Source organism: Anas acuta, chromosome 26 (genome assembly GCF_963932015.1).
Source record: "Anas acuta chromosome 26, bAnaAcu1.1, whole genome shotgun sequence".
NCBI classification, from domain to species: domain Eukaryota; kingdom Metazoa; phylum Chordata; class Aves; order Anseriformes; family Anatidae; genus Anas; species Anas acuta.
In genome coordinates this window covers 3,626,067-3,647,379 of record NC_089004.1, presented here as the reverse complement: position 1 = coordinate 3,647,379, position 21,313 = coordinate 3,626,067, and the positions used below count along the sequence as shown (strand labels likewise).

The 21,313-nt window shown below is 50.9% G+C and overlaps 1 protein-coding gene and 1 long non-coding RNA gene across 2 annotated transcripts; one reads left to right on the top strand and one right to left on the bottom strand.

Moving 5' to 3' along the window:
* Positions 1–1,547: 1,547 nt before the first annotated feature.
* On the bottom strand, positions 1,548–20,687 carry LOC137844954 (uncharacterized). Its single transcript, XR_011090049.1, has 3 exons — positions 20,608–20,687; positions 8,800–9,460; positions 1,548–2,604 (listed from the first exon to the last, which is right to left on the bottom strand). It is a non-coding gene; the product is annotated as an uncharacterized lncRNA (long non-coding RNA).
* ZNRF4 (zinc and ring finger 4) lies at positions 6,233–7,252 on the top strand. The gene has a single exon (XM_068661294.1). It carries the CDS (start codon positions 6,233–6,235, stop codon positions 7,250–7,252), a length of 1,020 nt encoding a protein of 339 aa, XP_068517395.1.
* Positions 20,688–21,313: the final 626 nt, after the last annotated feature.

Sequence of the window (21,313 nt, the reverse complement as noted above, 5' to 3'; positions counted from 1 at the left end):
CAAAAGTGAAAAGGAAGATCAGAAACACCTGGAAGAGCGTGCACCTCCATCATTATAGCATAGCCTTGCAAGGAGAGAGGCATGGAGAACTGCGGTGACTATGGCTTCACTAGAGCACCACAGAGGAACAGCAAACTGGATTTGTAGCCATGAGACAGAGGCAGAAGCAGTTTCTTCCCATTTCTGCCTCTTTTTTTTTTTTTTTTTTTTTTTTTTTTTTTTTTTTTCACAGCCCAAATCCTCTGCTCACCCCACGGGGAGGAAAACACATTTTACCCTATGAAACAACTTCCTCTGAGCTGCAATTGCAAGGCACTATTGCCATGATGCACCAGAGGAAGAAAGAAATAGATACGGAGGAGGAATAAAAGTGAAGGGGAAAAGATGGGGCCTGTGGAAGAGCTGTGAGAGGAAGGAGGAGGCCCTAGGCAGAAAGAGGAAGAAGATTCCGGAAGGTGGCGTCAGGCCCAGGCTGCCTCAGGCACCCACCAAGGGCCTCCCCCTGGGGACGAGGGCACCCCAGCCCCAGGTCCCTGCTGTCCCCAGCATGTGGCACCTGCTCTGGCCCACTTTTTGTGTGACCACTGTGCTCTTGTGCTTCCACCTGGCTGACAGCGGCCATGCCAACAGCACCGGGCCAGGAGGCCTGGCTCTCACTGCGGGCCCAGAGCTGCCCCTCGCTGAGGGTGGCATGGCGGCCAGCCCTGCTCCCGGCCACGACCAGGCAGATTCCTCAGCCCTCAGCCCCCAGTGCCACAGGGCTGAGGCCCCTCATGCTTGGCGAGGTAGGCACAGGGCTGCCACCAAGGCACAAGGCTTCAGGGATGTGGCACCAAGTGATAAGGAGGTCAAGGGAGGGCCCATGGTGGCCTTCGTCATGGAGGTGGGTGCCAAGCTTTGGAGGAAGATGGGCCAGGCTGAGCAAGGGGCTGTTGTCCTCCAGGATGAGCGCTGCTTCTGGAGCAATGCTGGGAGTTTTGGTTGTTGTGACTTCAGGTGCTTCACCTGTCATCCAGACCTTCTTTATTACAGCCTGATCCTACCCATCTGCAAGGTCACCAGCTTCCTGGTCACCATATTAACAGGCATCCACATTCTTGCAAGATGCACAAAGAGGTACCGAAGCTGGAGGTGGAACAAGCACCAGAGCAAAGGACAACATCCAGAGATCCCTCCCAGAAAGGTCTGGGGGGCTTTCTACCACCCTCAATGTGCCATCTGCCTGCAGGCATACAAACCCGGTGAGGCCCTGAAGCTGCTGTCCTGCACCCACACCTACCATGGCAAGTGCATCGACCTGTGGCACTGCACTCAGCCTGGGAGCAAGACGTGTCCCCTCTGCCTGCGCAGTGTGACCACGGTAGCACTGATCCCCCTCCACGCACACATCAGTGAGCAGGAATAACCCAGGAAAGCTCATCCAAACTGCTCCCTGGAAAATCAAGTCCCCCCCCCCCCCCCCCCATACGCTCTCCTACCGTCTTCCACCCCCTCCTTGCAACTCAAACTCCAGCCAATGCCTCTCGGGAAGCATAAACACAGCACTGGATTAAAAACATTCGGAAATGTGCGGGTAGGGAATAAAGACTGAAAGGACAAATGAAGTATTGAGCGCATATCCTTGGCTCTACCCAGTTTGGACGGACTTCAATCTAGAAGATTTGTGAGGTCCACAACCGCAGAACAGAAGCAGCAGCACGCACTAACTCTTGCCAAGCCTGTGGATGGCCTGACTTGAGGTTCCTCCTTCCACTCTGTTTCTGAAGCTCTCACTCCTAAAAGCCTGCACAAACAGGTTTATTCCAACGAAGGGGCCAATTACTGCAATTAACAGGTAACTTTTAGCACAAAGCCTAGGTTGATGAAATAAGCACTCTACATTCCTTTTTTTTTTTTTTTTTTTTCCAAGCATATAGTTTAAAAAGAACAAAAGGCTGCTAAATGGAGAGGATGTTTTTGCTTTATGTCCAAGATTTCCAGGGCATTTTGCCAAAAGTAGAAAAGGCAAGACGATATTGCCGGCACCAGTATCTAATAAAGATGATGTCTCCCTCCGTTGCAAGGCAAACAGCTGGAACTAGAATCCATTTCCAGACATGGGTACCAAGTTGCAATGGCCCAGATTTGCTCAACTGCCTTTTTTAATTGTGGGCATTAGCCGATTATGGGTACTTTTGTAGCAGGTCCATAAATCACTGCCTTATAATCTTCTGTGCGCATTAGGGCCCAGATTATCATGCTTGTACTAGGTAATAACACAGAGGAGAGATTGCCTGGACCCCTGGGAAATCCAGGAGAGACACCTGGCAGAGCACAGGAGCACACGATGCTGAGACACGTGTAGGGAATGGCGCACACAAGCAGGGCTTGCAGAGCTCCCACAAACCTGCTCTTCATTCCTCTCCCACTTCCCTTCTCACACAGAAGCAGCAAACAGCAAGGCACAAAAACTTTCCCCACACACGACTCCATTTCTCATCTACCTAACAACGTTTTGGGTGGTGACTCTGTTTCAGCTATCTATTCTGTAAAGACATGGGTCATCCTTTCCTTTGATCCTAGATGAAAGGAGGTGGTTACATGCACCAGTTTCTAAATCAGCTCCTAGCAAAAAAAGGAAAAAAAAAAAATCATTAACAACAGGGTGCAGGTCTGCCTTCCAGCCAGCTTGCTGCTGAGCTGAGGACTTGCTCAGTCAGCAGGAGGGTGAAAGCGTGTCCCACATACCTTTCTTTAAAAAAAGAACTGGGAGCACTGGGAGCAGAAAGGTTTTCACTGGAAGGTCACTAGATGGCCCCAGATCTTCCTTCACAGCAAATCACTGGCATTTCACTCCGTGAGCCTGGTCCTCTCTAATCCTACAGTACGACCCCAGAGGAGCAGCATGCCCTGATAAGAAGGGCACCGAGCTAGAACCAGGGATACCTGCCAAGATGTCTTGAGCCCTGCATTTAACCCCACAATGGCTTTTTGTGCTCCTGGCCTTTGGCTGTTCAGGGCAGCAAGAGGCTGCTGTTGTGTGTCTGTGCAATGCCACTGCCTGTGGACCTGAGAGACCGACCTGATACAGATAAAGGACAAGAAGTCTGATTATGTACAAACTCACATCATAGCACTGCCAGGCTGCTCTTTTCATGCTGAAAAAACAAAAAAAAAAAAACTCAGAAAAAAAAATCTAGACTTATTCTCCAAGTTAAATCAATGCTGGATCAGGCACCTGTAATGAATCTTTTGTTGGAATTATAGCGATGTCCACATCGGTCAGTCTTCTTGGCATCTCTGTTACAGTGTAAGCTATTTGGGCAGGACAAGGGTTAGATTGTGCTAGCAGTTGTGTGGGGTCTAAATCAACACCAAATTCCTCTGGATTTAGCAGACCTTTTTTTCTGTGAAGTACAAGCAAAAAAAAAAAAAAAAAAGATGGTTTTAGATCCCTAATTCTGCATGAAGTCATAGCCCCAGAGAAGGGGCATAAAAGAACATGGGGACTTCAGGAGTGGTGGGGTAAGTGATGAGTTAATAGAGGTAAATGGTCTTTTCCTTTCTTCTAGCTTGGATCTTTGTTCAAGTGGTAAAATGGGACCCGTTCCCTGTAATTGCTCTGCTCTTGCACACAACTGCTGTCTCCCACGTGTGGCTTGTTGACATTTAAATAAATTGCAATTATTCTGACAAAGTAGATTGCAGGGACTCCAGAGAAAATGGGTCAAGAATACGTCCAGGAGCATCTGCAATGTATTTAACAGATGAATGTTACAGGGGTAGGGCACAATGAGAAGGAGAGTTCAGTGCTGGCTGTAATGAATGCAGCATGGGGCTGGAGAGGCCTTCAGGATAGCCTGGCACAGTCCCACACACGTGTGGGAAGCGCGGCTCAACCTCAGCCAGCAGGAGCCAAAGCCTCCAGGGCACTGGGGATGGAGGAGGCAGGCAGCAGAGATGCAAATAGACAGCATGGGGGGGAACTACAGAGAACAGGGCACCACTCTGGCCCTGGGATTGAAGACCATCTTGGTCCTAAATTTTTCCTAAACCTTCCTCTCTAGAGCCTTCTCTGTAACCTGTTCTCTTTATTGCTTTCCAGCCTCCTCTGTTCAAGAGATCTGTCCTTTTACCTACACCTCACTTTGGGATACTGCTAAGAGTTACTGAGATCCAGGCTGGACACTAACACCTGATTTTTCCTTCTATCCAAGGGCTTGGTGAGGGAGCCAGGATGGCTGCTTATGACTTGCTGATTCTCAGATATAAGACGTGGTGCTGCAGCAGCCAGAAGAGAACAGTACACAGCCACAGCTGGAGATAGCACAGCATCTGCACAGAAAGCAACAGGAATCCTTCCTTAGTCCCACATCTGTCAGAGCTCAAGTACAGATGCATGGCTCCTCGTCCAGCCCCACAGACACACCTGCCCCTAAGTCAAGCAGCAGTGACCAGCAGTACATAAAGCTTCAATCTGGAGACAAAAATAGAGAGCTGAGTGCGGGTAAAGAAACGAGGATGATGGATGCCGTCACAAGGACCGTAAGACCAAGCCAAAAATGAACCCTCAAAAAGTTCTCCTGGTGTGCCTCCATTTTCTTCACTTCATTGTGCTTCAGAGTCTTTGGCTTCAACCCCCTCCCCAAACCTTTCCCTTGTTTTTAAATGCAACAAAATGTCTCCCTGTGAGTGTAAAACTCTTTAGATGAGGGGAAAATAAAATCAATTTGAAATCACAGCTGCTGGGAGTCTCTGGCACACACACACACTGTCTGCTGACATTTTCTGTAGCTCTTTTCCCAGTGAAATCTGTCTCAAGCAGAGCCCAAGGGGGCTAGTAACAAATCAGTTGCCTGGTACACAAGTGATTTTTTTTAAACTTTGGGTCCAACACAACTGCAATGGGAACCACAGAGCTACTCCCAAGTGGACTGTTAAACAAAAAGGGTTGTTTGTTAAAAGGTGCAGGTTTTCAGGGATTTGTGGTTCAGAAATGACCCGGGTTCACTGCATATTCACTGCTAGTTTGCTCTGACAACCAGGAGAACTATTGCCTCCCCATCAGGCTGGTGTTCCTCTGGGCACTGAGCACTCACCATCAGAGGTGGGAATTGCCTGAAAGATGAGAGCTGCATTGTCACTCTGGGAGGAATGGACAACACTTGTCCTCATGCCTTCCAATCCCCTTTTCAGCTATTTCACCACCACTCGAATTTTAAATCTGTTTTTATAGCTAGAAGCTAAAGTCTTCCTTCAGTCATTTGATTCCTGCAGGTGAGATTTTGAAGTGAATAAGGTAAAAGCTCAAGCACAAGACAGCGGTCCTCCAGGCTCACCCACCCCAACAGGAGTCCTGTGAGCTTAGCCCCAGCACATCATCCCCTTCTGCAAGTCTGGCTGCTCATCAGGTCCCTTGAAGGTGGATCCACTGTCATAAAAGTTTGGCTAATGGCAGAGAGTGAGGCCACACAGAAACTTTCAATTTCTGCTAGCAGCAGTTTTTGACTGACAATTACTGATTGACTTTTTTTTTTCCATTTGAAATAAAAAACAAACAAACAAACAAAAAAACACATACAAACTTCTACCCTAAGCAATTTATTTGGTTTGGTATTGGTTCAAAGATTATGATTTTAAGGAGAAAGAACATGTTCAGCAGACCAATTTGAACTGCCACATGCACCTCCGGCAGCAGATGGTGGCCAAGACTAACAGCTCGCTCCCACTCTGTTGGGTTTTCCAGAACCTGCTTTGGCCACCAGCACAAAGCATTCCAGTCTGCAATGGGCACAGTGTTGGTGGGGAGGCTCATTCATCCTGCCTGCATATCAACCAGATGAGAGAAACCAGCATCCTATCGGTACCCAGAGGGAGACGAAACTAGAAGCCACACGCAGACCAAAAATGAAGGGGAAGAGTGATTTAAGCACATTGACAGTAATGCCACATCTCCCCTCTATGGAACACAGCGACCAGGGATGTCACAGACCTGCAGATATGATGTCAGGGTGTTGCTTAGCAGCTGGAGACAACAAAATAGGGAAGAGTTGTATCCTGGGAACCTCCAATCTAAGGAGAACCTGCAGAAACCTCTAGAGCAGGAACTGTTTCATCTTCACCCTGCTGTGGCTCCAAGTCATGGCGCAGTGGTAACAGCCAACGGGGATAAGTCTTCTGTGAGTGTCTCTTTCAATTTTCCTTTGGGACCAGCCTGGAAATCTGTTTTCAGAGCTACCCAGCTGCATTCAATATGAGTCTTTGGCTCCAGCTCCTTTACTTTGTGGCTGCTACCTTCTTCCGCAAGGTTGCCGTTGCAGAAGCCTTTGGCCACGTGGCTTACAACGACAGCTCCAAGTGTGTTGTGTACAAAGCCCTGCCCGCATGCTTCGGGCCACAGCTCCCAGCAGAAGGGCTGGCAGGGTACCTGATGAGGGCGATACCACCAAATGCTTGCCACGCCATAGAGAATCCCCCAGCGCCGAGGAAGGCCTCGGAGAAATACATTGCGCTCATCCAGGGGTGCGGCTGCTCCTTTGCTGAGAAGGTCCTTCACGCCCAGCAGGCTGGCTACCAAGCTGCTGTTGTGTACAACGTGGATTCAGAGCAGCTGATCACCATGACATCTGATGACAAAGAAATCCAGCAGCAGATTGAAATACCATCACTCTTCACCGGAGAATCCGTCTCCCTTCACATGGAAAAGGCCTTGCAATGTGAGAAAGGGGCGTACATCAGACTTCTACCACCCAAATACTATTTCACTCCTTATCAAGACAATGCTAAGATGCTGCAGAACACTCACATCATGCGGGACATATTCTACATCACTATTGCCACTATCTCAATTGTGGTTGGCATAAGGTGGTGCAAGAAGGCTCGTAAGACCAAGCTGTATACGTACAAGCGAGGAGACAAGCACGACAGCTGTGTGATCTGCATGTCAGAGTACAAGGAAGGGGACCTCCTGAAGATCCTGTCCTGTTCCCACGCTTACCACTGCAGCTGCATTGACACCTGGCTCCACACCCAGACCGGGAAGAAGACATGTCCCTTCTGCAAGCAGCCCGTGAACACCCACGGGCAGGGTGAGCTCCTGCTAGAACAGGCTCACGAGGATGTGAATGAGGAGGAAGAGGAGGAGGAGCAGGGCCAAGAATATGATGCATTCAGAGAAGAGTATGAATATGATGAGTATGGAGACGGGGAGCAAGATACCTCAAGCTCAGTGGAAGGGGAGGGCTTTGATTTGCTGGAGAACAGCGCCATTTGAGCTGTGAGTTGCATAAGTTATCATTAAACCAAGAAAAACTTCCCCCGTACTTTCCCTCAACTCCTGCTCCAGGCTAGTTTTACTGGGAAGCAAGCACTGAACACTGCAGTTTTGACTCCCTTCCCCTGGTCCCCCCGCCACAACAAGGCATAAAATCCCAGCTGGAAATATCAAAAATTCCTTAAGCCAGGGCAACAGGGGAGAAGCAGGGATTTAAGAACATTAATCAGGGTAAAAAACAGGGAAATAAGAACATTAGGTATAGGAGCTGGTTTGTTTGCTAGAAGCTTCCTCAATTCCCTCCCAAAATACCTGTGCATGGATACACAAGCGCACACACATACTGAATCTTGCTTTGCTGTGTTGCCCAAAAATCCCAGGTGAGACCCATCCCATGGATATCAGCCAGCAGGAACCTCTTCCTAGCCTGGCAAGCCACAGTACAGAGAGGAAAAAATAAAGCAGGGTACTAAGGCATAAAGCATTTCCCTTCCCATTAGGGGTAAAACAAGGCGTGCAAGCCCCCAGCACCTCCTTGTGACCCCCATGCGTCGGGTGTCTCAGCACAGCCCACCGCAGAGGGCAGCCTGGCCTTTAACCACACAGGTAGAAAAACCGCTCCAGAAATATTGAGGGCACTTTAAACACCATCTCCTCAGCCGGGAGGTGATGCCAGCGGGAGGTAGAGGTCTTTACAGCAGGATTCACTTAGTGGAGCTGGGTAGATGGAAAAAGAATGAAATGCTTCTGAGCGTGGCGTAATTGGCTGCGTTTGCCTGGTGGCTGGCAATCTCGCACGCTCGCAGAGGCTGACGTGACAGGTACATGCAACCTCCTGCTACCTAGGTTGTTCCAGATCATTATCCAAATGTGCCTAAGCACCTTAAGGGTTGCTGGATTTATGTACCAACACGATGCAAACAGATCTTCGTCTCTTCTCCAGATACACCAGGTACGGTTGTATTATTTAGGCAGTCTGAATACTTTCCCAATCCCGCTTTTAAAGCGTGAGCAGAAATCAGCACTGGCTCCCCAGGCTGGTACGGGTGGCTCTAACACCCACTGTGGATGGGGCAGCCAGCCAAATCCCAAACTGCATATGGGGATACAGAGCTGGAAACGCTCACAAAACCAATATTAGCATTTAATCTTGTGTAAAAGAAAGCTGTAAAACCTCTTTACTAAATGCCAAAAATTAAGGAAGTGAACAGCTCTAACATACTGTGACCAAGACATCAAACCTTCACAGCTGTACAAAGGCTAACCTCCCAAATCAAAGGCTCTCCTCTAAACATAAAACAGTTACAGCAGTACCCAGAAGTGTGCTGTCATCAGATCTCTCTATTAGGACCATGCAACAACACGACTAGGGCCAGCAAACAACCCTACAGCCTTGAAGTATTTTCCTTTTGAGTGGCTACGTTAAGACTCAGAAGACCAGGATTTAGAAAAGACTGTCAGGAAAAAATCATGCTGCAGAACTGAGAAGCATGATCTCCGCAATACAGAAATATTGGAGACTTGAAAATAGCACCAAGATTACTTACCTTGCAAGTATACACATTGTATTTGTGTTAGAAAGGGCTGGGAGAAATATGTGAATACGTGGGACTTCCAGAGACAAGCTGGACCTGGATCTATCACTCCTGCCCTGGGGAAACCAGGACGGCTTCAGGTGGGATCAAAAGAGGAAACTGCAGTTTCCGAATTTCTTCTGCAGTGGAGAAGTTCCAAACCAATTTCTCCTGGAATGAAACATGACAGCGTTTCCAAGGACTTGACAGAAACAAGTCTTTCTGCAAGTCTTCTGACTGAGCTGTTTCGTTTCATTTGTGGAACAAATGGGGAAAAATGATTTTCGAGTCACTTCACAAGAAAACTGCCCTCCTCTGCAAGGTGTGCAGCCTCCTGGGAGCCACAAATCACTTCCAGTGCTGAACAAGCCCCCTCAGGGTGCCTGAGGAAGCAAAGGCAGTCGTCTCCATCTGGGGAAGGAGACTGGTCCTTCAGAGGGTGATTAGCAGCAGGAAGTTCATTTAGGTGCCTTTAATTGCCTTCTGGAGGTAACTCTCCTGTCAGCAGCTCTGAAAGAGCCAGGACTGGCTTTGCTGGGCTGCACAAATGTCTTCATCCACTCCTCAGCACCTGGAGCTGACCTCAAAGCTCGCTGGGTCTGCAGGCCCTGTGGAGGTAGCTGGCCCCAGGACCCTAAAGGGAAGGAATACACAGAAATACGTCAGCAGCACTCCCAGCTCCTGGCTCAGCACACTCACTGCCCTCGTTCTCCCTCAGCTGAGGTCTGAAAAAGCCCAGACGCTGCAGACAGGCAGGGAGAGGCTGAAGAGGTATTTTCAACCTCCTGGTGGTATGATGGGCCGAAACAGGCTGCTGTCTCCCCCAGCAATGGTCTCACATGCGGTGGGTGAAGAAATGATTGAGCAAGACCCCTGGGCCAGACCTTGAGATGGTTTTAGGTAGTCCCACGAGTGTCACGCAGATGCAGGGTGCTGGGCTCAGGAGGAGGATCTCGGGGGGGAATTCTCTGGGCTGTAATATGCATGAGGGGAGATGAGCTGATCGTAGTGCCCTTAATATCTATCAGTTCCTTTCCACCTTCAAAGCAGCACATGCTCTAGAGGGGGGTGAATTTTACTGAAATGGGTCAGTAGAAAAATAGATCCTTCTTACAACACAACGCTGCAATGCCTTAATTTAAAAAGGAGAGGAAAAAAAAAAAAAGAACGGGATCTGGGTAAGAGAGCAGCTCTTCAGTCCATTTAATGTTATCAAAGCCTATCACACTGAAAATCTGAAGTGTGTGCCATAGCAAACCTGACCTCCAGCCCTCCAGCTGTCAGATCCACTGCCCTCCATCAGCGTTAATGGCACTCCTAACACAACGAGGTTAGCTTATTGCCAGGGTGGGACACGCAGCCCTTGGAGCCTGAATGAGGATTATTAACTTCTCCGGAGGTAGCACTGTCCCAGAGTGGAAAATAAACTACCACAGACAGTGCACCAGAGGGAAAAGGAGGACGAAGGGTCTGGGGCGTGCTGGGGCAGAGCGTTTGACCACGCAGACGTTGATGGAGCATCCTACAGCAGCACAGGGACGGGGCTGGCCCCACACAACTGTGCTGCTGGTGACTGGGATTCGGGAAAGGAGGAAAAGTGCAGGGGGTGAGGTCTGGAAAAGGCCACGCTGGGAGGTGGCACAGGCAGATCTTACAGGCAGTGCGTTAAATTGCCTCTGAATCACACTGAGGCAAAGGATGAAAAGAGAGCAGCTGCTGGGAAAAGGGACCCCAGTTTGTGTGTCCCAGAGCTCAAAAAAAGGGGGAATTGTACAAGCAGAGATGCCAACTCATGCCAGAAAAGGCTACCTCGAAAAAGTTTGGACAAACCCAATGCAGAAAAAAAAAAGGAGGGTGAGGGGGAAGCGGAATGCAATCTCATGGATCCAGCCAGGAACAGCTCAGAGAAGCAGCCAAAGCCCTGATGAACCCACCAGAAGCCCAAACGAGAAGAGCTGAGGATGATCCAACACGGATGGTTTTGATCGGAACACCAGTGCTGCCTGGAGCACTGGTACAACTAGCACCCAAACATTGTGCTTAAAGGATTTGCCAGGAGCCCCCCTTTTTATCAAGCTTCTGCCCCCATAATCCGAGCTCCACTGCACTCACTCTATTAAGCAATAACCAGGTTCCAGCACAACCTCAGCAAATGATTGAGATCTCATTTATCAGGGGGGTCTTTGCAGTTTCTTGCACATTTTATTGCTGGCTTTTTTTTTTTTTTTTTTTTTGGTGTGCGCACAACATGGTTCAGTGTATTGCTGGGAGAGTCACCAGACTGTGACCCGGAGGGAAGCAGCTGATGACCCAGCACTGGGAACTATTGACTTCACCACCAGAACATCGATGCTATAGATCAAAGGGAGCAATTAGGGTGGCTGATTACCCCGTGTGCAGCCCATGGGCAACCGTCCAGTGGAGACATTTTCCCCATGCTGAGAGCCAGCACTAAGCCTTGACAACAGCATTTAAAGAACTGCTTTGAGGGTTTAAGTGAGATTTGAGTGATCTATAGATCCTGTGCAGGCCAAAGGTAGGAATTTCAACCTTGAAGACTCAAGTTTAATACCTACTGTAATTAAAAGGAGAGCGCCAACTTCCCTGCGGCACAGCCCAATTGACATCAATAGCGTTACAGCAGCAGAGAGCCTTACCTTTGATCTCCAAAATCCATCTGGGGAGGAGATGAAGGACAGGATGTGCTTGCCCACAGGGCCAGGAGTTTCTGCTACCCAAGGCTGACATGCATGGAAGCTTTCCCTCCTTCCTCAGGCCATACCGCCCACCTCCTACACCATCCTATTTCTTCTTGCAAGGTCAGCACTACTCAGCCTGAGCCACCTTTTCACCAAAAGGCCCTTCCTTACAGATGTTCACCAGCCCTTCAGCCTGGCATTCGGGCCTCCAGCTCCCTCGCAGCAGGGATGGGGGCTGGCTCTGAGGTTTCTCTGTGAGGAGCAGTGGGCTTTGTGGAGCTTCAGGCACAAACAGCTTCTCTACCCAACTCCCTGTTCTTCCCAAAACATCTTCAGCATACGGGGACATACAATTGGCCCTTTATAGCCCTTAGGACCTAAGAGCTATGAAGAATTCCCAGTCCTTTGCTTTTCTTCTTTCATCCAACCTCCATTTCTCTGCCTCTTGCTTTTCCAGAAGTTTTCCCACCCCCAGGCTCTGAAACGCACTTCTCCCTTCCACCAACCCATCTCCTTTCTGCTCTTTTTCTTATTCCCTTCTGCCTCTTCCCTACACCCTGTGGTGCTCCCTTCTCTCTCCTGCTTGCAGAAAACTTCATATGTACCTTAAAAAAAAAATCAGGTTACCCTGAGGTGTCTTTGCATGCAGGAAGCCTGGTAGAGCTAAGCCAGGAATCCAGCTCTCCGGGGTAATCTGCAGAGTACGGCTGGTTATTAGTCACTACAGTAGAACAATCAACACAGTTTCTGTAATGCAGTAAGATGGATTGAAGCTACTTAAGAATACAAGGAAATGGGATCAGTGCTTCGAAAAAAAAAGTAGCTTGACTCACCAAATCCGCTTCCACTGTAGCGGCTCTGAGCTCACGCACAGCCTTTGTTTGCACACACTAATGCTGCAGCACAGATGCTTACAGCTGGCAGCACTGGGCCAGTGGTCAAACCCATACCAGGGAACACCCACACCTTATCCCGATGGAAATGCGTGCCTGTCCCATGCTAAGGAAACAAGGAGCAAGATGCAGCTCTGTGTTGCTCCCATTCCTTTCTTGTTACCCGCAGAGATCACACCTTAGCTCCATGCCTGCTTTTTCAGTCGAAAAATTCTTTTTTGGTACTTTTCCCTTTCAAACATGCTTGGAAAACAGAGATCCAGCACTTCCCATTACATCTGCACCAAGACCTGAGCAGACTGCAAAGTCTCAGAGGCTTCAAGCTACCTGCTCTCTCGCTTAATCACAAAGATTGATTCCACACCTCCCTTAAAGAGATGAGGCGTGATCAGGTACAAGAAGTCCTTCCCTAACCCAAAAATATTCTTTCTCCACAAATCTCTTCCCTCCCTGGAAATCAGCAGAGATGCTCTTCCAGAAAACTGAGAAATGATCTATCAGCAGGTTAAAAAGTCTCCCCAGTGCTACATCCCACTAGCCCCAGTAGCACTGGGAAGGAGAGGACACACTTATTTCTGTCCTGGCATCACAGGCATTGGGAAGCATCCTCTGCAGAGGCATCTCCCACCTGAAGTGCCAAGAGCAGCATGTGACAGTGATGCTAATGGAAAAAAACATCTTCTGCTGACTCAGACAAATGTCTTTACCTCCCAGAAATCAGGGGGTGGGAAAGGCTCTGTAGAGAAGGCTGAGAGTCTGGAGGGAGGAACTGAGAAACAGGCAGGGAGACTGAAGAAGGCCTTGAAACAGCAATGCTTCAGGTCTCTTGGAAGACCCTTCTGCACTTTTGCTGCCCAAGTCCTGGCCACAGGAGAGCACCCACAACAGCTACCCTGCTGAAAGAGCAGCCAGTCCTTCTACCAAGGCAGAGAGGGAAGGAAAGGACCAGGAACTTGGAAAAATTTGGGTGAGGCAGCTTATTTTTCTGTGAATGAAAGCCAAAAATCTTCTGAGAGAGAAAAAGCAAGGTGGATGCAGTGCATGTAAAAAAAAAAAACAACAAAAAAAAACCAACTCTCTAGGCAGGGAACAGAAGTACCTGGAGGATGAGGACACATCCCAGCCTCCTTATTTACCCATTCCACAAAGTATCTCCTTATTACTCCTGGTTATTGACTAAGTGTAAACTACTGTAGTCATCTAAGAATTGGGACCTGAGCCAATTTTTTTCTTCTGACCTTTGCGTCCCTCTGCCACAAGGCTGGAGGAAAGAGGGAAAATACTGACCTGGCCCTGACTGCCCTAATTAACCAGAGCCCTGATTGATTTTGATAAGTAGCTCTGGCCTCATTCATCAGCACAACATTTACCCAGATAAGCAGAAAAGCAGTGCATCAATCCAGACCCCTCCCCATCAGCAAAGAGCTGGTGTAACAGTCACCATGGCCATGCTTTGCAGAGCCACAGGAACAATTTTTAATACACCTCTTCCCCAATGAAACCTCAGCATCTTTCTGACTCTCACCCCACCACAATTTTAAAGACATTTAAGGCAAATCCATTCACCTTCTGAAGACCTGACTGCAAAACTTACTCCTCAAAGGGCTCAACACTATTAAACTTAAATTTGGGGGCTGTGTGAAGGTCTGGCTCCATCAGAACAAGCAGCACCACCTGGGATTACAGCCCATGCTCTCAGCACACCTACATTACAGGATGAGGTGTGCTCTGTAAGGAGGCAAATCAAGGGCTGGCACAGAGCTAAGCCAGAGGTCAGCAAGAGATTTTGGTCAAAAGGATAAAGGGGGAAGAAAGCTCTTCTGGAGCAGCACCTGCTTCAGCTGCTCATTGGCCTTCTGCAGCAAAAGCTGCTCCAGAGCCTCGTGGTCCAAAGGCAAGGACCCCAGGTATTTTGCCCACCATTTTAAAGACCCTTCCCACCACCAGCTTTGTTTTCCTCTCCTTCAAGAAGGGGATGGAGAGAGAAAATGAATGCAAGCAAAGAGATACTGTTGATTTAATTGGCCATATTCGTCACTGGAGCAAGAAAAATAACCCTAGCAATAGCACTGGCTGGATGACACGCATTTAATTAGTATATGAGATGCATTTGCTTTGGTCAATGAAATATATATTAAAACCTTCATCTTAACCTGACATTTCCAGGAAAAATCAGGTCTAAATAGCACTGTCCTGTGCTGCTGTGACAGCTGGGCACTCCCCTGCCATTCCAGCAAGCCCTAAGCAGTGCTCCTGCAGCCCCAAAACCTCCCAGCTTGCCTCAGCTTTGGCTTTCCCTGTGCAGAGTCAAACTCCGAGCTGTATCTTGCTCGGATTTTAGGAGCAAGTTTTTACTGTTTTCCCATCCATTTACCTCCTGGCATCTTCACATTGCTTTTCCCAGGCTCGAACTAACCGCCTTCCTCCATGGCGAGGGTGCAGCTGGTGCCATCCAGCAGCCCCGCCAGGGGCTGAGCATCCCCAGGTCCCCGTGAAATCGGTAATTTTCCCTTGGCAGATTCACTGCCTGGTGATGAGCAGGATGCCAGGACAGGACTCAGAGACTGCTGGAGGCAGATCTGCCCCTCCACTGCCCCAGTAATTCTTTATCCAGGAAAGATAACAGGAACAAGCTCTTCATTGACCCTCGACTCTTCTAGTCAGAGGTTTACAGCCAAATTGTTCTTACTGAACCTTCCCTAAGTCCTTCCCTGTGCTGCCCAAAGGATTATTCCGGGCACTGTCCTGGCACTGCCCTGAAGCAGAGATGCAGGGCTAGACAGTCTGGGGAAAGAGTCCAACGTCAGCACCCCCGTTCAGGATTTCCACTGCAAGAGCTCCATGAAACAAATTATATCTAATTAGAACAGGTGCGTGGTGCCCAAGGAGCATCGCTGTGCAAACATTTACTCAAGTCTTTAAAAAGGCCTTTGTGGCAGGCAGAGCAAACAGCACTTCGACAGCCACGTCCAGTCCTCCCTGCCCATGGGGCCACAGCCCCACAAAGCCATCCATCAGGGCCCGTGCTCGCTCTCCAGCACAAGCCGTACATTTTCCATGCCTCTTTGGGGCAGGATCCTGAGTTTTTGCTGAGGGCACATTCCTTTGCAGCAAGAGGACAAGCCAACCACGTCCTCTTTTTCCCAAATCCCTCGGATTTATCTCCTTGACTTCACCAGGTAGGTTTTGGCACAGTGGCCTCTCTTTTTCCAAGTCCCTCGCTGCAGCATGAGGAGACACCTGGCAGAACTGTTCTGCCTGGAAATCCATCCTCGGATTGTTTTATCTCTATTAGCCCTCGCAAGCAGATGACAGGGGAGCATGAACATAGACAGCGTGGGATGAGACATTCACCCAGCTGCTAGTTCAAAGGCATGTCATCATTTATAACACTCCCAGCTATTCCAACTCTCCCTACTTGTTCACAGTTAAAAGAAAGAAAGAAATGCAAGCCGTTTCTAGTCCCGTATATTTAGTGTTCAGGGAAACACTGTTTATTTTGGTGCCTTTGCTCTCGGGCTAGCACAGCTTCCCCAGCTCCACGGGGCTTCTCCCTTGTGGAGCGGTGCTGCCAAGTCGTGCTGCAGCCCCTCCGCATCCTGCTAGCAGGAGAGGCCAGCAAAGGGACAGATGGGAACAAGGGGATGATTTGGGGCACCCCGACCAGCCCTGCCTGCCCCTTGCAGGTCCCACCTGGCAGCTGCTGAGCCCCCCGCGCTCCTGTCATCGCCACGTGAAGCATTGTGCACTGGGAAAGAGTTCAAAACCAATATCGAATCAATCAGCTAAAAAGGCTTTTAGCTCTATTGGGCTGGCAATCCCACGGGGCCAGCCCACCGGCACCTTGCTGAAATAGGCTGCTGCGGGCTTGAGGAGATGCCCACATCCAAGCCTCAGCCAGCCCTGGGACACCGCAGTGCCCAGGAGCACCCTGCAACACCATCACAGCCTGCAGGTGACACCCACCCAGAGCCTCCCCTGGGGCCCCCATTCCCCCATACACATTCCAGCATTCGTAGCAGCGACCAAAAACCTCTTCCATAACAGATCCATAAAGTAAAAGTGGCATTTGCACAATTCCCATCCAGCTCCAGGCCCTTACAGTGAGCCCAGTGGGTCTGTAGGGGCTGGGACCCCAGGTTTTGCTCCAGCCCCCCCTGGCTGAAGCAGGATGCTCCGAGGAGCACCTTGCATCCTGCAGTGCCACCCCAGAGCTCCTATCCTGCGCTGAGAAGGGCAGCAACAGCAGGAGCAGGGAGCGAAGGCAAGGCCCTTGGCGTTATGAGCCTCTCTGTGAGTAATTTGGGCACGTTTCCAGCCCATCGCTAAGACGCCGCAGAACCGACTTATCCCTGGAGACCGCAAATGGCCTGATCCAAATTCCACTGAAGTCCACGGCAAGGCTCATTACCTCCGTCTGGCATTAGCTCTGGCTCTTTGCTCACGATAGCTCTGAGCAAGAACTCCCTCTCCAAGGATCCCGATGTGATTACCCAGGGAAACGTCGCTCCTCTCTCAGAGCCGGGGAAAAGCCCCGGGTCCTTCCCCACGCAAGTCGGGCTTGGTGGCACCCACCGAGCCGTTCAGGCTGGGTCCAATAGAGGGCAACAATATCACACGAACGGCTTCATTAAACTAATTGCAAACGGCCAAGGTGAGAATCGCTTCCCCCACTCCTCCGGGGCCAGGTTCATCCCCTTCCTCCCCACTTCACCAGGAGGACCAGCAGGCAGCCCAAGGCTTCACCAGAGCTGGTGGTGTGGCCAGGAGCGAGGAATCTGCAGGGTGGGAGCTTTGGGTGCCAGCCGTGCTGATTTTTTTCCTCTCGGTGCCAGACCCAGAGCTACCGAGTCCCCCAGTTTGGCCCTGCACCCAGCCAGCCTCTGCCTCCCCACCTGCAGCTCATTACAGCAATAACAAGATGCACTCCGTGTAGAACCACAACCTTCTGCGAGGCTGCTTTGCATAAAGACACCTTATACACTAGCAAACATTTGTTTAATTAACACTCCTGGTTGCCAGAGGTCTGCCCACAACCCCCAGTGCTTTGCAGGGAAACACTTCCCCCAAAACCACAGCCCAGCTCTGCCCACCCCGAGCACGGGAGGCCTTACCAGTGAGGCTGGAGGGGCTCCAAACCCTCCACCCTGTCCCCCCCAGCCCTGCCATGGACCCATGCACAGCAGCACAAGTCAGTGCAATCACCTTGCAAGCAAGAAGCACCCAAGGGACGCTGGCAGCAGGCACCAACGCAAAACACAGGGCGGCTTTACAAGCAGGGTCTGGATTGCAGAGGACGTGGCAAAAGGACTTTTTGGGGAAAGCAGAGCTGAAAGCAGGGCTCTGAGTTCTCCCTCATCAGCTGCAGGACTCGGCTGTGCACTTGCACAGTGAAATGAATGAGCGTAGCGGTGTTGTGGCAGGTTAAGCTAATATTTTACTCCGCATCCACAGCGGGCAGGGAGGCTGCAGGCAGCCAGGTGCTGCGGCTCCCGGTGTGGGGCAACGCGGCTGCACGCCACCAGGATTTGAGCTCTTACTGCAACAGGGAGTGCTGGCAGCAGGGCTGCAGACAGCTCCGGGAGCTGGGATCTCACCCTCGCTCCCACCTGGGAGCCCGCGGAGGATTCCCACCCACGGCAGCAAAGTCAGGGCTTTACCATCACCAGGGCAGGCTCATCCCGCCTCGTGTTCGGCTGCAACGTGGGTGGCAACCGCGTCTGTCCACGTCTGTCAGCGCGTTACGCACCGCATGGCTCCTGTCATCGGCAGCGAACCGAGCCCAAGGAATTCGGTGGAAGCAGCAGAGGCGAAGGAGCTGGGAAGCCAGGATTTCACTTGGGTTGGCAGCACAGCCTCAGCCCCAGTGTCCCCGATGGGTTTCGCTGGAGCAGGCTCAGACAGGCAGCATGCGTCAGAGCATGGGTGAGAGCCCCGCTCGCCCAAATCCCAGGCTCCTGCTGTATCCCAAACCATCCTCCCTCCCCGCGGCACGCTGGCCTCCTCCAGCCCATCAGCCCCTTGCCGAAACCTGCTCACTAGAGCCCTGAGCCTCCCTGTGAGGGGCCATCCCACACCCTGAGCAAGTCCCCCTCGACCCAGGAGCCTGCACAAAGGCAGAGCTCAAATCCTCAGGGCATCAGAAAAAGCTGGACCCGAGCCACAGCGTTGAGATCAGGGACTAAGTTACCTCCGGATCTGGGGGGACTGGGAGGAAAGGCTCCCTCCAACCCTGAAACCAGCAGCTGAGACAAGCTGGGAGCTGCAGTTTGACCAAAGGAATTCCTCCCACCAGCAGCTGCCCAGCCCTGTTCAAAGCCCTGAAGCCGAAGGCTTGGCTGAGAGCCTGGTGGACGAGCTCGCCTCTCGCTGGGTATGAATTTGTTTTCAGCTGGACTTACACGAGGAGATCAAAGCAGCTGCACAGGGCTGGGACAGGACTTACCCCGGGGCATTTCCCTGCACAGTTTTACCCCATCTCCATTTCGCCCAGGGGTTCCTGTGCTGTTTGAGGAGGAGCTGGGCTGATTTGCTGTAGCCCACTGCAACTCGTGTGCACCCAGGGCTCGGTGTCCTTCACCTGCTGGCACTAAATTTGCCTCCAGCCAGCAGCCTCTGGCAGAACACACCAAAATGAGTTCCCAGAGCTGTCTGGAGTGCTCTCAGAGAGGTATTTTTGGCTAGCTACATGCCGACTGCCCCTTTGGCCATCCACATCTCTGCACAGGGGAAGAACAGACTGAAACCAGCACCAGCTGCAAACACACCCTGTGGGATGCAGACACTCCAGTACTCATTCCAGGAGGGAGAAGTCACCAGGTTCGCTTTTACAGGAGCAAGGCAAGGATGTAGGTGCACCTTTGGACCATCACACCCATGCCATGCTGCAGTAAATAGCCACCTTGGAGCCTTTTCCCAAGCCTGATATCACACATGGCCACCCACAACCCAGCACAATAAAATCACCGTGTTCTTACACTGCATTATGGTGTGCAGGGCACTTGCACACACTGCTGGGCCAGTCTGAAGGGCTGACCTCACTGTTATTCAGTGAATAACACCAGGGCGATGCTACAGGGGAGCACAGAGGCTCCAAAACTGGTCCCTACACAGCAGCAGCTCTTAAAGCCACGATCCATCCCGCAGTGCTTGGTGCTGGCACACGCGGTGGGTGAAGCCTCCTGCAACGGCTGCAGTTACGCTGGGTCCAAGGGAGCAACCTCCCCGGCACCAAAATTATTAGGGCTGAAATTTGGGGGAGGCGTTTTTAAGAACAGATGGTCGTGCTTTAGTATCGCAACACACTGCCAGTTAATTAATGCTAGCTGTAATTAAACTTTACACAAATTAGCTGTCAGCTATGCTAAAGGGAATCATTTCTCTCAAATGCCACCTTGAATCGCTGAGTTGTGAGACTTTTCTACAACGTAATTAAAAGCAGGAGGCTGGCATGGAAGGGGGCGGGCGGCAGGGGAGGGAATAGCCAGGAGATGAAAGCTGCAGGCTGGGAGGCAGCTGGAGATCCCCTCCCTGCATGAGCAGTTCTGCTCCTTCGCTTTGGGGGACCCTGGGGGCTCTGCTTGGCTTTGATCCCCTCCAGCGTGCAAGGGAGGTTCCCTGCAGTGAGTCCAAGTTGTAGTTTGAAGCTGAGTTTTTGGATCACGGAAGGAGAAAGGTTTGAGCACGAGGCCCAAGCAGATGCGGTAAGACCTTGGCAGGATGGGGAGAAAGTTGGGTGAGGAGCTGTTGCGACGAAGCGCTTCTTCCACTTGGAAAAGTGGAAAACAAGATGTGTTTGCGAGGAGACGGCTGGTTTTGACAAGTCTTCTGCTTAGAAGAAAAGAAGTCTGTCAAAACAGCCATGTTGACATTTTCCAACCAGTTGCATTTTATTCAGGGTGATGATTTGGAAATTTTAGCTCATTTCTTTTTTTGCATGTTTGCCAGTGCTCGCTGAGCAGCGAGCTCTGCTGTGACTAACCCCAGAGCACCACGAGCAAGCAGGCAAGCGCTCCCTGGGGCTGGGGGATGGAGCTTTAAGGCTAACTCAGCACAAGTTTTGGCTAGGAATCAAACTGGGGAAACAGGCAGGAAATGTTTTAGCACCAGATAATATTGATAGTAAGCAGTGGAGGTTTTCAAACATGGCCCTGTTTGCACACAAACGTACAGGACACGGTGTTGGGTACCTGAGCAAGGTGATGATGTCTCTAGAAGAAGCTCCAGGGTCTGGACAGGCTGGAGACAGAGGATCCAGGAAGGAGGCAAGGCTAAAGAGGAGCCCAGCCTCCTCCTGGGCTTTAAATAGCAGTTCTGGATGTGCACATGAGGCTGATCAGGGCAATTAAAGCCAATTAGTGCAGTCAGGACCCACGAAGTCAAACCAGTCTGAAAGAAGAGCTCAGTAATCCCGGTTAATTTAACAGCTCCAGGCCTTAGGATTCTTTCCCTGCTTTCTGGCTCTGTGAGCCACCTGCATCCCTCTCCGTGTACCATGGCTCGTGCATCACCACCCCAGCCCCACATTGGACTGGGTGGTGACCCCAAAATCAGCCCGGGGCTGTGCATCTTCCCCCAGGAGCTGTCTCAGGCAGCCCGAGGCGTTACTGATGCTTGCGGCTCGTGCAGTCGTGGGTAATTGATATGCCCAGATGTTTTCCACTCCGCGATACAGAGGAAAGCAAAAATCTCCGTGGTTCCTGCCAGGCTGACGTGTGGAAAATTCCTGCCTGATCCCAGCTCTGCTAATCAGATCAGGCGCTTGAGGGAGCCTCGACGGGCGAGCAGGTCTCAGGACGGGGTCCCTACACCCCATCCCTGTGCTTGCTGCCCGCCCAGCATCCCGCCTCCCACCCTGTCACCGTTCGGGAGCACAGCTGGCCAGATGTGCACCCA